Genomic DNA, 16,682 nt, shown 5'->3' with positions numbered 1-16,682 from the left:
ATCATGCTCTCTCTTACGGATCCCAAAAAAAATCTATTAATGGCAAATCTAACGGCTTCATCCCAGTGGTCTGAATTTCCCTGGATAGGTATTTAGACATACAGGGAATGTGTTACTAATAGAAAAGCTCCTCCAACTTCAGGAACCCTGAGAGATAATTTTAAATACAATCAAATGCATGGATTAGCTAACATTTGATTAAATGTCTCCAGCAACAGTTAACAGACTCCTTTGGTGCTTGAAGCCTTTTGTGGATTCCTGGATGTCTCTTGCACTACTGTTTACAGAGCCCAGCCTCAGGCACATATGGTTTGCTTGAGTTTACAGATAGGCTTTATGACAGTTTACTACCTGTGGAATAAACCCTTGTCTCAAATGAGGAGTCCTCTGTGCTAGGCATTGTACGGGGAAGAGGAAGACAGTTCCTGCTCTGGTCCTTGCTTCCTCCCTTCCGTGTTGCTTTAAATATGAGCATTTAGCATATGAAATCAGTCCTAAAACTACCACGTATTAGTTCTTCCATCTTACTGCATACCTAAAATACATCCAGAAACCTCTCAAAACCTGAGCCTCCTCCTAAGTGCTAACAGTACATTCTCAAATACTTTGTCTAGACTTGAAACATGTTCAATCAGCAAGGTCCAAGTGGGGAACAGACAACATGTTTAGTTCACGATAAACTAACTGGAATGAAGGCTAATCTTCAAGGCTGACATGTTCTGCCTCTCTTCAACAGCCTGAAGGCAGGAATGGAATTGAGCAAAACTTTTTGCACAGGACATGGCATTTCCCAAAAAAGCCAACCTGATCATCTGTGGCCTCAAACATATTTTCTCAGCATGTCTGTTCTCCAATGCTTTGAAATAAGTCCAACCAGCTGCACTCTCAACTTGAGATCCCCACATCAATGCCCACAGCTAGGTTATACAAACACAAGTCTAATTCAGATTTTTAAGCACATACAGAACAAGACCTCTCTCCAATGCCTGAAAGGAGGAAAAAATATAAGCATTTTCCTCTTACTACAAAACAACACCTACAAGACTTGAGCGTTTCGTTACTATGAAAATATTCGGGATGAAAGGCTGCCCTCTAGTGAAAAATCCACGAACTCTTCATTAGGCGCTGCAGTTAAGGCAGTGAAAAACAAATGCCGTAAGTACAGATGATGCTGCTGCTGAAACAGCAAGTGGCAAGTGCATTCACACATGACAACGCGATTATGCTTCAGCCTTCTGTGTCACACTTAACGCTTGACCTCCTCCTAGACGCTACAGCTGCAGAGATGTAAGAAACCACCCCTTTCCTCGTAATTGCCAATTCAGGACTAAATGTTTGCTATCTACATGCCTATCAGGTCAGGATTTTCCATTAGGGCCTGGGTTTTGGAACAAGCTTATTGTCTATCATGAGAAGTTAGTCAGCCTTGGGGTATGCCTGCCTGCGGGAACAGGAGAAGGAAAGAGGGCGTACTGTGTGAGATGGCAGGACCCTGTGTGAGATTAGATGCTGAGTCAATGAGATCTCTTGACATTTATGCTGTCAACAAAATGATTTGGTTGGTGCAGGGATCAGCACAAAGGATTTTAGAAAAGCCACAACAAGCTAGCTCAAAACAAAAGGTTTCAAAGATCCAGAAAACAAGACAGATAAGTAAATATGTGTACCAGGCCTTGGAAAGAAGGAAATTTGAAGGTGCTGCCAAGACTGGTAAAGAGCAAATGAAGCCTTATTAACTTATATAGCAAGAGACCACAGAATACTTCACACAATCATGGGGCTGCAGAACATCTTCTGGAGGTGGGCAGCAAACCTAAGGTCAAGTCAGAATTGTGCCCAAGCCTTGTTGCACACATATCCCAGTGTTATTAGTTCTACATTCATAATTATGTATTCAGGAAGCACTGCTGCTGCTCCTGTTGTTCTCAGCTCCTCCTTATGTGGTTTCACAGACCCTGTGGAAGGGCACAGCCACACCAGATCCAGACTGAAATGCCAAGCCAGATAGGCAGCTTCTTGCACCAAAGGTGCAACATTTTGATACCTTGCTAGTCAGCGTGGATAAATCCTGAGCCATGATAGCTCACAGTGCTGGCACAGTGTCCCAAGCAGTAGCAGCGCCTCCACTGCAATGGAAGAGGTCAGACCACTGCTGCCACACTTCTCCTGTACTGGGTTCTGGCCATTGTCTGATGAACTTGTTAACCACCAGAAATCAGAGCAGTCAAAACATAAAACATCTCTATCAGCTCAGCAAGCTCGTGAACAATCTAATGCTGCCAGGCTTGTTTAGATAAACGAGGTCCTGCATTCTACCAGCAGCCTTGTTCTGCATTTGCGCATTTTCCTTCTTTCTGCCTGGACACCTTAAGGTAGCAGCAGGTAGTTAGGGTACACAGCACAACCTGCCCATCTGCAATGAAGACGAAGTTTGTAGATCAGATTGCCAAGCATTTGTTACCCCAAGAAGTTTACACCTGCAATGACAGCCCTGAGGAAAACTCAGCAGGCTGTATGCCTCCAGCATAAGCTACGAGAAAACCAAACCACTCACTGCATGACAGAAGACTCAGTTTCCAGAATTCTCATAAGTTCCCACAACTCTTAGCCTATAAATCAAAACTATTCATCTACATTATCAAGGAATTCACTGCTGAAGAGGTACCCTGAGTATTTTTGCTCAAGTCTGACTTTAAGTGTCAAGCTAAACAGCACAGGACTGGATAAGCAGTCCTATCTAGAGTGCCACAACCTTCTTTTGAAGGCATGAATTAAATCTCTAGCAAATGAAGTGTTATAACTAAAAAAAAAGACAGAAGACACTGTATCACTTCATGTTTTCACCATATGCTGCCAATAAAGTGGTTCTCACGTGCTGCTGAGCCAAAACAATCCCATTATGGTTCACCACCTTTCCCTGCCTGAGACATCTTTGAGCAAGCTGCTCCACAGCAAACGGCACATGGTGAATACTTAAGACAAAACCACATCACCACTTCTCAGGGTATTGCGTTACTATCACAGAATGGTTTGGATCGGAAGGGACCTTAAATACTGTCTGGTTCCAACCCCCCTAGCATGGGCAGGGACACCTTCCCTTAGCCCAGGTTGCTCAGAACTGCATCCAATGTGGCCTGGAACACTGCCAGGGATGGAGCATCCACAGCTTCTCCAAACAACCTGTGCAAGTGTCTCACCACCCTCACAGGAAAGAATTTCTCCCTGTTATCTGATCTAAACCTACCTGACTGCAGTCTGAAGCCATTACTATTTACAGATACACAAATCTCAGTCTGCTAAATAGTAATTTTTTTCTTAACTACTTACAGAGTTAATGTTAAACCAGTGAACAACACAACTCAATAGAAAAAAAAAATTATGTCCTTAAATATGCAAAAATTCCAAACCAAAGGCAAATGTGTACAAAATAATTTATTACAGCATAACATATGTTGGCAATATTTTACAGTGAATTTTTCCATTCAACATTTTTTTTAATCTAAACAGATGACACACAAAGGAGAATTTTAATTAGAACAGTTTATTTGTCTTAATAAAATCCCCTCTTCATGAACTGGTATTTGCCTTTGAGGGGCTAGTTAATATTACTGAAATTATTTACATTGCAGTGAAATAAAAACAAACCAAGATTGAATAATTCCATTACAGTTTCCAGAAATTTTCTGTACAAGCCACAGTATAATTATGTTTTGATAGCAGTTCATATAGAATGTAAAGCTGTCATGTGATATGTAGCCATTCTGTCTAGCAATGCTATGCTTTAAATAGGTATATTAGATTTAAACTTCCATTTTGACGTGTTGTATATTTAATAGTTAATGCACCAGAATACAAAGTAAGAAAAAGGTTCATTATGATTCGTAGTCTGCCTCTTTGTGCTCCCTTAAACAGTTTTAAAATGTAAAACATATTTCTGTTTTGCCTCACAGCACCTACAGCAATATCATTTAGGCAGGAGAAATTCTGGAGTATTGGCCGTAATACTTAAGTAGACAACTAAGACTTTTAATGAAGGTAATACAGAACACTCACCAGTGAGTTTTTATGATGTAGAGAAAAACTGTATTCCCCATTACTGTACCTTCTGCACTCATGCAAAATTGGAGCAGCTTTTTTCATCCTAAGTGTCAATAGGTGAACAGATGGGGAGAAACCAGAAGGAAGAGGAGGAAAGGGGAGATGGAACAAAGGTCAAACAACAGTATTCAAATTCACTGTCTTCTCAGGGAATTGCTTCAGGGTATTAAACTTCAAAATGTTAAACTGACTATAAAATTAAGGAAACAATAACCATGGAACACAAGGTAGAGGGAATAGTTTTCAAAAAGCCTTAGGTATTTGTTGGTTTAGGTTTTTTTACACAAACCTAATCTTCATATCTGTCAACACTGGTTCCATATAAGACACACACCTGACAAAAACATGCAACCCCCCCCCAATGCTTTCATTGTTGATGTGCTTCAAAAGAAACCAAACTGACCAAAGTAAGAAATCCAACCAAAACAACCCAGAAAAAAAACCCTAAAGAACAGTAAAGACAAAGAGGGCAGTTCAAGCAGCACTTCAATCTTAATCTGCTAAAAACTCTCAAATGATAATTTATTAACAAGATATGTTCACATATATCTGCATATGTAACAACACTTAAGTGAAAGCAGTCTTTAATATCCATATTATTGTGAGGGAGGGCTGATGAATTCTTAAAAGACTTAAACCTGTACAAGTATAAACATGAAAAATGCTGATTAAAGATGTTTACATAAATATTGGCAGTTTTCATTGGGAGGGAAAAAACCCTAATAGCATACTCCATTTGACTAGCCAAATATTTTGTTTTAGATACCTGTTAAAGATATTAAAATACGACCTGGAAAAGTAACCCTGATCTGTATCCAGCCAGCATGTAATGAGAGTCAGAGTTTCATATACATGTGTGTATGTAGGTATACACACACACAGGGGCTTGCACACAATACTTCAGATTTCATTGGACAGCAAATCATGGTTAATGGCTGTGTGATTCACAGATGCAATGCTGCTGTTTTCTTCATTTGTGGCAGGCATGAAGGCAGACGTAAAAGGAAACAGTTTATGACATGCTGATTGATATTCTTCACACTGAGCACGGCAGCTTCCAAAACTGCCATCAAGTAACGCCTCAAAAACCTTTGTTAATGTCTAAAGAAACAAAAGCATCAGTTAATAAATGCAATTCACAAATGTTTTGTTTCTAAGGGCACATACTGTTAAACAATACTAGTCTCAGCAAACAGGTTTCTCTGTTGGTATTTATGCATCCTTTACTCACAGGAAAAATCTGAAACCTTGTTCTTTCAAGTAATCATTTATCATGGTAAATGAAGCATGCACATTATCCTGCATTAAATTATACACTACTTAAGATCTCACACAGTGGTTTTATACACTGTATCTTTTACCTTCACATTTTTGTCTCTCATGTTTTTATCCAATCTAGTTGCAACAGCAATTGCTTTTTCTTGTCTTGATTTGTCCAGGAAATACATCATCTTTGCACCTTATCACAAGACAAAACCCACAATGTTTAGTTTTCCTAAATGCCATACCACATATACAGACACACAGAACCTGAAAACTTAAGTATAAATCTGAATTAAACTTCTTACAAATTTTAATCAACTATATCTTCCTCCCTGATTTGTAACTGGAACCTAATGAAATGAAAGCCATTTTGAAATTTATTAGAAGCATAAGGACTGAATAATACAGGAGACCTGTTCCTGCAAAAGTGACATGTCTCACTTGACTGACAGGTCTTCAGTACAGATAAATATCATGGAGTACATTGATGACAAGCCCTTCAAATCAGCAGGCTAAATGAAATCCATCCAACAAATGCAGGAGTGAGTAGTTCTCAGAGACGTACTTGAATTCTCTTTAGAAATACTGGAGCTAAGTGAACAGCAGTTACTAAACAACTGTGGAACATGGCCCAGTAGAAGTTCAGACTAGTCTACATGGCAAACACAGGACCATGGCTGCTCATCTGGAGCTAAGGACACAGCTTAGGTACAAGGAAAGTGCAGCACAAGTTTGGTGCTTTGCCTGGACCAGACTGCATTGGAGGAAAGGAAAACACTGCATCATGGAACTACACAGCTTCTCAGACAACAAACAGCTTACCAAAACTGGTCTGGGCATCTCTGCAAAATTCTGCTCCTTGTATTGTAGCTGCCTTAATCTAAAATCTCATCTTAATGAATGTGCTGGCAATTCATGCACTTTCCTTTACCCAAGTATAAAGTCCAAGTCCATTCCACTACGTAATCTACTGCAAAAACCAAAAAGCTTAATCATTTTACTGGAAAAGTTAAAACCCCACATTCTGGATGGTTCGACTGTCTTTTGCTTTTGCTCAACTCATTTCCCCAGTTATTAGTTTTCCCAATTAAATAAAGTTTTCCTAGTTCTTCCTGCTTTTTATAGGTTTAAGGAAATAAATTGCTACACTCAATGCAGACTGCAGATAAAGATTCTGGATTTACCTCACTTAAATAATCTCCTTTTCAAGAACATGAAAAAGTATGACAAACCTGACAGTTGGTGCTGAATGGAGGTAGCATTGTGTTTGAGAAATTCTTCATTAAAACTCTCCAGGTTTTTATTGACAAAGATTTTCTGCATTTCTTGAGTTAGGACCTTGCTCACAATTTCTGGGAGGTTACTATGGTCAGACACTAGAAGAGGAAAGGCAGGGGGAGAGAAGCAAAAAAAAAAAAAAAGCCATTTAAACAATTGTAGAAAACACTGAAACCACAAGCATCACCGCTGAAAGTCCCAGTTTTAAAATTTGTGCACAGAAACACAAATCTCAGATCAAAATGTGTCAACACAAACAGTGCTGGTGCATTTAGAGAGGAAACATTCATAAAGGGTGCTCTGTCATGTAAACTTTCTATTACAAGTTCACCACACAAACTGTTTCAGTCAGAATCATTCTCCAGAATCTGCCACTTATTTTTCTTAAATCTTAAAGCTTTCCAGGATACTCAGAACACTCACTTTTCTGGGAAATCTAGCCAAAATGAGTTGTTGGGTCCACCTGGTGGATTAATGGAGGAAGGTATAATACATACACAGTACACTGGGAAGCACAGCCTATGTTTTCTTTGGTATTGCCATGAAAAAAAACCCATGTTTTTATTTTTCTTTGTATCAGTTTGTGTTTCAAGAGTATACATTACAAAAATATGTAATTATGTCCTTGCAAAATGTAACTTCTTGTATCTTTATAATTACATATTTCCTACACACATACCAGCTTTAGAGAATTTAATCAAGCACTCATGTAGCCATGGGTTATTCCTGTTGATAGCAAAAGCTCTTTTGACAGACTGTAACATTAATAGAAACTTTCCTGTGGGAAGGAGAACAAACATATTAGGAAATCAAGATTAAGAATACAGAACATTTTATCTTCATTATTAATTACTTTATTTAGTAAATCTAACACAAATACTAGAAACATCAGTTTCTATAAAGAATTAGAAACAAAGCTTATTTTCACATTCAAATTGCTTAATAAACCAAAGTTCTTACTGCTCCAACTCTGGCAACACAGCCCAGATGTTACCACCTATTTAGCTTTGGTCTCCTCTAGATAACTAAAGATCAAACCACAGTATTTAAGAGTATATACTATAACGTAACCTGCTCTTAGGGCTTTTTTTGTTTAAGGGTGACTAAACAAAAACTGTGTTATTATTAATAAAACTGTAATATTATTATTGGATATGATGCACACCTCAGCTTCATTCATGTAAGTATTCCAGACCACTTTCCACTACACTTGGATACACAGGCTGAACTGAAAGACTAAAATGTTGTAAACAAAAAAAACCAACAAAAACCCAAAAAAAACCCCAGTACTTTACCTTTTCTAAAGTATATTTCAAATGCTAATAAGTGTGTTTCTATATCATCTCCAATAAGATTCTTAAGTGGTATAAGGAACTTAATGGCTTCTTCTAATGGATTTTCTACCTGTTTTAATAAAAGAACAGTGAAAATGATGGCTTAAAATAAATGTCAAATAAAACTCACCAAAAGTTTCTGTTATTCAAAGCATTTAAATAATCAGAGGTCAAACGTAAACTGAAGCTAGCTTTCTGAATTAAACTGCACCACAGCATTTTTATTTAAACAGCAAGATTTTTAGAAGTGTTTATTCATCATTTCATGTTGATAAAGACAGCATCATTGCTAACTCTGGCACTTCTTGTGAACTCAGTGATGTAATTCAGCATTTAGGAAACTATTAAATACAGCCATCTTAGACAACAAGCTTTAAGTTTACTGTGATAATGGATGTAGTTCTTTGTGCATAGCTAAGTACTGGCTTATGCCTTCAAACTTTGCAAATTGGAGTAATTTCTGTTACTTTTCCCTCTCCTCACTGTATGAAAGGCAGATTTCTTCAGGCAAAACACATATTTTTGTTCAGTATCTATTTTAATGAAGTATGACCTACTGTTTGGGGAAAAAACTCTGAAATCTAAAGAAAGTAATAATATTAATGTAAAACTTGGATTTATTGAGGAAAAATACTTGTCTTTAATATAAAAAGAGATTGATTACAAAAACGTACCTCTGAATGATTTTATAAAAACACCTAGATTATTTTAGGAGACTCTGATAGCAAACCCATATTATAAGTTTTTTATGATCATCACAAGAGTTTAACAAAAAAAGACCATGCTAACCCTTTCCAGTTTTTCAGGAACCAGCTCTTCCCTGGGTCCACTAGTTTCCTCCTCCTCTTCATCTCTCTTTTTCTTTTGATTTTTTTGCTGTCGTTCTCTTTCTGCATGCTTTCTTTCTTCTTCAAGTTTTGCTTTCTTCTGTGCTCTTCTTTGTTTACTAAGCATTTTCTTCAATTCTTTGGCTGAGAGATTTTCTATAGGTTAAAGTAACAGACAGCATAAAGTATTTAATTCAATTTCTCTCAAACAACTCAGGTCATTATGCTTATCCCCATCTCCATACAGCAAACTTGTAAGTGATTTCCATAACTACCAACAGTCACTAGAGTATCACCACTTCACAGGTCAATACTGCTGCTGGATTACGACTTACAGCATAACAACACTTGCTCTTGCATATTTTCTCTTACATGGCTGTTACAGAAACCTTAGTGATTTCAAAGGTTAGCTACATAAAGTTGTTATATATATCATCGGTTTTACCTTAGAAAATGAGCAATGGCAACACTAAGCTCTCATGTTGACTGTAGCCCAGCTTGCTTCTAATGCCATCTAGAAACATCCAGATGGATTTACATTCCATCTGAAAACATGCTAAACTTGCTATTTTTCATTAAAGTGTCTGACTAATATACAGCCATGTTAACTGCACTGATTTCATGCAAATGCCATGGGATAACTACATGGAAATTATCAGTTTAGCCAGAATAACACTGCAGCTTCTGGTCTGTTTACTGTGGTGATTCACTGAGAACAGGATTTTTGCTAAATGTGGCAAAAGAAAAATGGGCTCCAAAGGGACTTACACATCTTTTTTGTGGCTATGACCTCCCTGCTTGGGTCATCCCTATTCTGACGCAGGGAAGCAAATGCTCTTTTTACCCCATCCACACAGTGCTGCCTTCTCCTACAGATAAACTTACTGGATCCCAATGAGCAGCAGGCAAATGAAGTAACATGACTTCTTAGACACCACCCATCTTTATGATACATTGCTATTCTCTGTAACAGATCCTCTGCCACAAACTAATCTTACATTATATACAGAAACAAATTGAAGTTGGAGAGAACAAAAAGTGCAAGTTCAACTATTTAAACATACCTCTTCATTATTTATAGGCAGGTATAGAAAAACTTATTCACCTCAGAATAAAGGTAAGATTTTATTGCAATATTAAGTGGCATTTTTAGTTTAGCTTCCCTTTTTCCCCAGGTTAAATATTTTTCCCTTTGCAAAAAGCCAGAAATTAATTTCTCTGCTTTAGTCAACAGCCACTGCAACACTGACAGTAAGTGCAATTCCATTAAAGGAGAAGCAACTATTTATCCTAAAATAATAAAAAAAAATTTAATCTGCCATTGAATCCTCAGATTTCCAAACTACACCCCACTGGCTTCCTAAGAATGTCAGCTGTCCATTAATATTAGTTTTAGATAATGTTCTAAATGTATTAATATTACTAACACACCCATTTATTCTTTGGTCCTTTTTGGTCTTTTGTGTGAAAAGTGATAAAACCTAATGCAGTAGTAACTATTATTGCAATGTAATGAATTAAATACATGAGATCAAAATCAAATTCTTGTAATTTAGATTGCTTTTCCACAAAATCTATCAATTGCTCCATAATTCACTAGTTAATATTTATCTAATGGCTGAACTGAATCTGATTTTAATGTTCTGAAAGGTCACTCCTCCCCGGGTACTCTAAAACTACAGCTAGGTTCATTCATGTTCTAGTTCCACAAAGTAACGGGATGTGAACAGAGCAAACTGTAGCCTGTTACCTATGATCTCTTTTCAGTTACTGCGACAGAAAAGTGGAAAAACTTCTGTTGTATTTACTCTGTAACACGTAACTTACTAGCTTAAGCTTTTACATGTGTCAGACATATGAGCCTTCATTAAAGTGTAGATACCTGAATTCACTTCTTGCTCTTTGCTTTCATTGGTAAGAGGATTATCATGGAGCTTCAAGTAAATTTCAATTGCTGATCGGGCAGCCTTGAAGTAGAAGGCATGTTTCCTGAGCACGTCTTCTAATCTCAGAAGGTCTACATAGGCACGGAGAGTCATCTTTCTCATGCAGTATGTGTGGAAGTCAAATTGATCATCTGTTATCTCAAAAAAATGCTTAAAAAAAAAAACCACACTCATTTACTCATCCTTTACTTAGTCCACCTTTTATTTATTACTTTTTTTTAGATAGAGGTGAGTAAAGTTATAATTGATATTATTTACAGACAATATTTAACAGGTATAGACATATCCTTCTAATACTGACTGTTCAAGAGAAGCTAGTGGTTGGTAAAAATCTCAGTTAAATCAGTTAAAGGTTATAATGTGATTATTCAAAGACTAAAGTCAGCATAAAGTTAATGTAGGAAGAGTTGCATAGAAGATATGGTATTTTATACTGAAACTTTTTCAATTCATTAATAGTCTTTCATATTGAAGATGACATCTATTACAAAAAATCATCATGTATTAACCTGATGTAAAAAGTCATACTAGAAGTTTTATACGCTTCTAGCATACAAGACTGTGCTGATTACATCAACAAATATCTTTACTCGCATGTGAAAAATACTGGGCAAGCAGTGGGTGGTGTTCGCACCTACTTACCCTTTCTACTTCATGACATTTTTTCAAGGCGTCACCGTACTTCCCTAGCCTTTGATAAGCCGCGGCACATTCCGTCTGGAACCACATACACTGCATCTCGTTAAGGTTCTCCATAGCAGAAGTTCCTTCCTGAAATAAGAATCATCATCAGGTTTTGCTATTGTAATTTACCAGCTGCATCTTTCAACTGTGGCTGCTTTCAGGCTGTTAGGAGCAAACAATCAATCCTTCAACATACTTGGAATACAACAAGAAATGAACACCCAGTGACTCGTGATACGCTATGCTCCCTCAGATAGAAAGTAATAGATTGAAATTATTTAAAAAACCCAATTATTTGAAGATTAATGTCTCAACAGGTTTTTAAGATTAACTCATGCTTGTACACACAGTCTCACTTCTACAATTTGGGGGCACAAAACATTATTTAAAAATATTCCTTGAGTCCAGCAAACAATTTTTGCTGGTTTTTCCTCATCAAGTAAGTGGCATCCACCAGTCTAAAAATCCACCAATATCATTAATATTAGCCATTAGGTTTTCAAAAGAGTCTTTATAGCAGATAAAAGACCCAGTTACATTCAACATTTACTGTTACTGAGGATATCCTGTCTTTCCAGACGTCTATGATAAAATTCTTTCTTACTTTAACACTTCTGACATGCGAACATGACGAGTTTTAGTAATCAAATTTTCAATCATTCCTAGAAACACCCAGCAAGCTTAAATCCAATTTCAAGTGTCACCATATCCAGAATTTAAAAGCATGAAGGTGAAGGAGCCTAATTTATGTACTCCAGGATATCCCAAAGTAGTTGTCATGTTTGGTTCCATAAATTATATGAAAATCTGATATTTATGAATCCAAATTTTGTCCAATGTCAAAAAATAGAATTTAAAGTGCTTATCCCATCTTTTAGGGATAGACTCTGTTTTAACAAAATTTTTGTGCGTAATACTAGCTTAAAGGAATGAAATGTTCGAGTATAAATTAATTTATGATAATATTAAATCATAATGCATATAGTACACACTCCTGTGCAGCTAGATCAGATGGTATCAAAGGGGAAACAACAAGGTATCCATCAGATGTATTTTAAAAGTGGTATTTTGAAGTATGGCAATAAAAAATACTCCACAACTACCCTTGAACAATCATTTTTTCCAGTATTTAGTGGGTCTAGACACCTGGATTACTGCATCTATCTTTGGGGCCCCTAGCACAAGAGGGACATGGGCCAGTCAGAACAGATTCAGAGAAAGGCCATGAAAAATCAAAAGGCTGGAACCTGTCCTGTGACAAAAGAGAGTTGAGGTTCACTCTGGAGAAGAATACCTTACAGCAGCCTGCCAGTATATGAAGGAAGTTTGTAACAGAGAAAGGAAGAGACTTTTCAGCAGGATCAGTAGCAACATCAACAGGAGCAAAAGATTTGAACTAAAAGAGGGCAGCTTTAAACTGTATGCAAGGAAAAAAAATTTTACTGTGAGCATGTAGCAATACACTGGATTGTAGTTGTCCAGGAAAGCTGTGGATGCCCTGTCCCTGAAAGTGTTCAAGACTGGGATGGATGCAGCTTTGAGTAACCTGAGATAGCCAAAGATGCCCATATCCACGGCAGTGGCACTGGATTATTCCACCTTTAAAAGGCTCTTTCCAATACAAACCGTTCTATGAGTCTGCGTAGTTCCTTACCATCAGACATAGGAGCATTATAATAAAAATGGATATCAATAAAAGATATTTGATCAAAAGTTATGAGTGAAAAACCACCAGAGGCAAGAAAAACACCTCTTAATCAAGGCAATATACTTGCCCTTGTGAATTTAGAGCACATCTCCTCTGCATCCTTCACCATATTTGCTCGCAGCATGTATTTAGCACATTTAGAATTGATAAATCTGTCTGCAGTATCCAAAGACTGTGCTTCATCCATCCATTTGGCAGCTTCCTTGATGTTACCTACATGCTGTCAGGGAGAAATGAAATAGTTAACTTTCAGTAGAGGCCTGCTATAGACCATCTCCTGAAATCTGTATGTTACTGGTATTTCTCCATCAGAACCAAAAGCCAGTGTTACTCTCACTCCTCCCGCTCCCAGATTTTTTTTGGAATTACAATTCACTGTAATTTGTGACTGGCTTTGCAAAAACCAAACAAAAGGGTTTTCATTTCCTTCCTGACAAAACAGTGCCCAAAAAGAAACCCGCATGAAAACTGATGCCCTTAACAACTGCTAACTGAAATACTACCCACACATTCACACCAGTCTGATGGGTTGATTTTTTTTTAAAATACACTACATCTCCACGTGTCCAAATTCCCCTTTTACCTTGTAAATTTTTGCTTTTAAATAGAATAGCTCTATTAATGTTGGAGTGCTTGCAATTGCAGCATTAATGTAATCCAAGGCCAAAGAACACTGGCCAAGTTTGTCAAAGTGCTGTGCCAGGAAATACCGAACCCAAAGCAGTGTTGTTGGGGGCTCTTTCTCTCCATTTTCTGCAACAAAATGGGAAAGGTTACAATAACCAGTAAAGCTGAAGACTGCATTTGAAAAATGAACACAAAAACAAAGCTTGTCAAATTCAGCAAATATGTCTTGTAATTATTTTTTTAACTGGAAAGTATAGTAACTATCTTTTTGCAAAAAGTATCAGCACTTCCAAAGTTCTTGATAACTTTCATGAACAGTATTAGTAGTTACAGGGTAATTAATGTAAGACCATAGAAACTTACCACATGTACTAAAAAGGTCACAAGTTTTCAAAGAGGCTTCATAACCAGTAACAAGTTCCTGGATTGTAGAAACCTACATATAAAAAAATAGTATAGGCTTAAATGTTGCTTTACTATCATTTTAATAGAAATTAATACACTGAAAATAATACTTGAGCAAATTAGAGAAACTATACAAAAATAACTACTTAATTTGGAAAAAAATCTGATGTATCTTCACATAGTTTACTTCACCTTTTGCGGGTATTTTGATCACCCATTTTAACTAGTGATGCGGCAGGGAAACGGGTTGATCTCAGGCAGCTTACAACAGAAGGTATTCAAGTGCATATGATTAGTATCTTATGTAAAAATTCCAAAATGTAACTTAATTTATGCTATTCATTTTTAAGCATTGAAACGGAGCCAATTAAAAGAAACGTGCTTTGAAAAAGACCATGCATGAACTTCCCATAACAATGACAAAACAGACACTTCCGTGTTTTTTTGGCAGATTGATCTGTACTATTAATGATTTTGGTTTTGTTTGAAAGGTATTGTTTCCTAGAATGCAGGTTCCATCTCTTGACAAAAATTTATACACTGACTGAAGGGCAATACTTCCTGAAATCAGACCTTGTCAACAATAAAGGTTGTCAACAACCTTGTCAACCTTTTCATTCCTAGGTTTAAGACTCAAAGCTCACCCACGCAGTTTTTGACTCACACTATACAGGTCTGGTATTCACACTAAGTACAAACATTAGGATACATACAAATTCCAGGTCCATGGCTCAAAAATGCCACTTAGTATTTCTAAACATTTTATGAAGTGCTCAATCAGTTTTGTAGCTTCATTCAGAATATGTCTACCATATCTAACAAGTAACCAATGAGTCTCTTTAGGGAACAATATTACAGTAAAAGTATTATCTATGTATATATACACCCAAAACACAGAAGGGACTTAGAAACATAAGACATGACAGTAAGCACAGCAGGATAATGGCTACATTGACCATCAGGTGAAATGTTGGGATGGTAAAAACCTAAAACTTCAATGGTTAAAAGTAAGATGATCCTATATTTCAAAAATTGATTGCAAGAGTAAAATAGAATTGTAGAGAGACAGCAAAATTTTAAAAAGCACAAATTAACAATGCATGCATTCACTTCAAGATACACTTTGGGAGAGAAGGGAGAATAAACCTTGTTCCAGAAAATCAAAATATACAGTTTGAAGGATACCACTTTATTTAATGTAATTCAGCAAAATAGGTAAAAATATTTTCAAAGAGAGCAGAGAAAGTAACACATCCAAGTCACACACAGCCACTGTAACTATCTTAAAAGTGTAATAAAATGTATAAACACATACATTCTGGCAAGCTCTGGGCAAATCTCATAAGAAATGAGTTTCAGTAGCAAAATCTCATAAAATATAATAAAATGTTACCAGACTTCAAAATAACTACAAAGTGATAAAGCAATGTGAAGAAGTCACAAGTAAGTGAATGAAGGCAAACAAATGCATTTAGTTTTTCTCTGGCCTGCCTCAGATATCTGTTCACTGGAAGAAATCAACACCCGCAGAAAATATCTGACGATTCTTTTCTCTAAAAAAAGTTTAAACGCAGAAACATCTGCTTCAGGTAGCAGGGTTGTGGTGTGTATATGTAACTGTGTGTTATTTCCTTGCTGATTTTCCCTGCAATTTCCAAGTATTCCCAAAGTTATCCTCATCTGGCTGCCACTAACCTCATAATCAGTGAGCTGTGAGTAAAGGGAGAAACACTGCTCCAATTCTTGAATAAGCACACCCCACCACCAAATTCTACATATAAATGTTTAAATTACTGCACACTTGGGAGTACAGCTTCACATCTGGACAAAGACCAAGCAACCACCAAAAAGAATGGCATCACTGTCCCTGAGCCACAGTGATGCCTGGTCCCTGCTTTGGCTGAGTGCTAGTGACCGTATCCAGGGTTACAAGTGATTTCCTCTCTGTTCCACCTCAGCGCAACAATGCCCAATTGCTCATTCCATCACCAGGCAATAGCAGTGGACAGACCAGGGACATCCTTGTATGAGGGTCTTTAATCAGCTGACATTAACAGTGAAATAAAATACTCTGAATCTTGAGGAGATGAAGAATACCAAGATGTGTTCTGTTGTAAAAGATGCCAAGTTCTTCCAAATTCAGAAGTCTGCAGTGGTTTTGGCTTTTGCAGCTCAAGAAAATACACTGTAATTGTCATTCTGGAAGAGACTATGAACAATACCTTTGGAAACAAGTATTCAATGAAAGCAACAGCTAAGAAAATGCAAATGGAGTAGGTAGATTATTGCAGACATGCTCAATGAAAATGGCAGTATCTTTCTCCCTTACTTTTTATGCTTATGCTTCAGTCTCTTGCTAGCAATTTAGGAAAATAATTCCAGGTTGATGTGTCACTTAAGGGAGCAAATTATCTGGAAATATGAACCATAATTTCTGTGTCCATATTAATTGCAAATCTAGTTGCAAAATCTGTCTCTTGAATTTGCTATTATCTGTATTCTAGAGCTATCA

General features: G+C 37.0%; 1 protein-coding gene across 3 annotated transcripts in view; it reads right to left on the bottom strand.

Annotated features, from left to right (window-relative positions):
• Nucleotides 1–3,417: 3,417 nt before the first annotated feature.
• NAA16 (N-alpha-acetyltransferase 16, NatA auxiliary subunit) overlaps nt 3,418–16,682 on the bottom strand; it is a 61,659-nt gene continuing 48,394 nt past the window's right edge. Inside the window, exons 10-20 of one of the 3 annotated variants that reach the window (XM_072928557.1) lie at nt 14,129–14,201; nt 13,722–13,891; nt 13,202–13,358; nt 11,389–11,513; nt 10,683–10,896; nt 8,763–8,956; nt 7,935–8,043; nt 7,319–7,417; nt 6,594–6,737; nt 5,460–5,557; nt 3,418–5,199 (exon numbers count right to left, since the gene is read on the bottom strand). In XM_072928557.1, coding sequence (XP_072784658.1) covers nt 4,999–5,199; nt 5,460–5,557; nt 6,594–6,737; nt 7,319–7,417; nt 7,935–8,043; nt 8,763–8,956; nt 10,683–10,896; nt 11,389–11,513; nt 13,202–13,358; nt 13,722–13,891; nt 14,129–14,201 — 1,584 coding nt within the window. In that variant the 3' untranslated portion in view covers nt 3,418–4,998. Of the gene's footprint in view, nt 5,200–5,459; nt 5,558–6,593; nt 6,738–7,318; nt 7,418–7,934; nt 8,044–8,762; nt 8,957–10,682; nt 10,897–11,388; nt 11,518–13,201; nt 13,359–13,721; nt 13,892–14,128; nt 14,202–16,682 lie in introns of those variants that run through there. The other 2 variants (XM_002196266.7, XR_003960137.4) reach the window with 2 other exon arrangements.

The sequence above is a fragment of the Taeniopygia guttata genome, chromosome 1 (genome assembly GCF_048771995.1).
Source record: "Taeniopygia guttata chromosome 1, bTaeGut7.mat, whole genome shotgun sequence".
Lineage (NCBI taxonomy): Eukaryota > Metazoa > Chordata > Aves > Passeriformes > Estrildidae > Taeniopygia > Taeniopygia guttata.
Note: the sequence above shows the minus strand (reverse complement) of the source record. Positions and strands in the feature narration are given on the sequence as shown.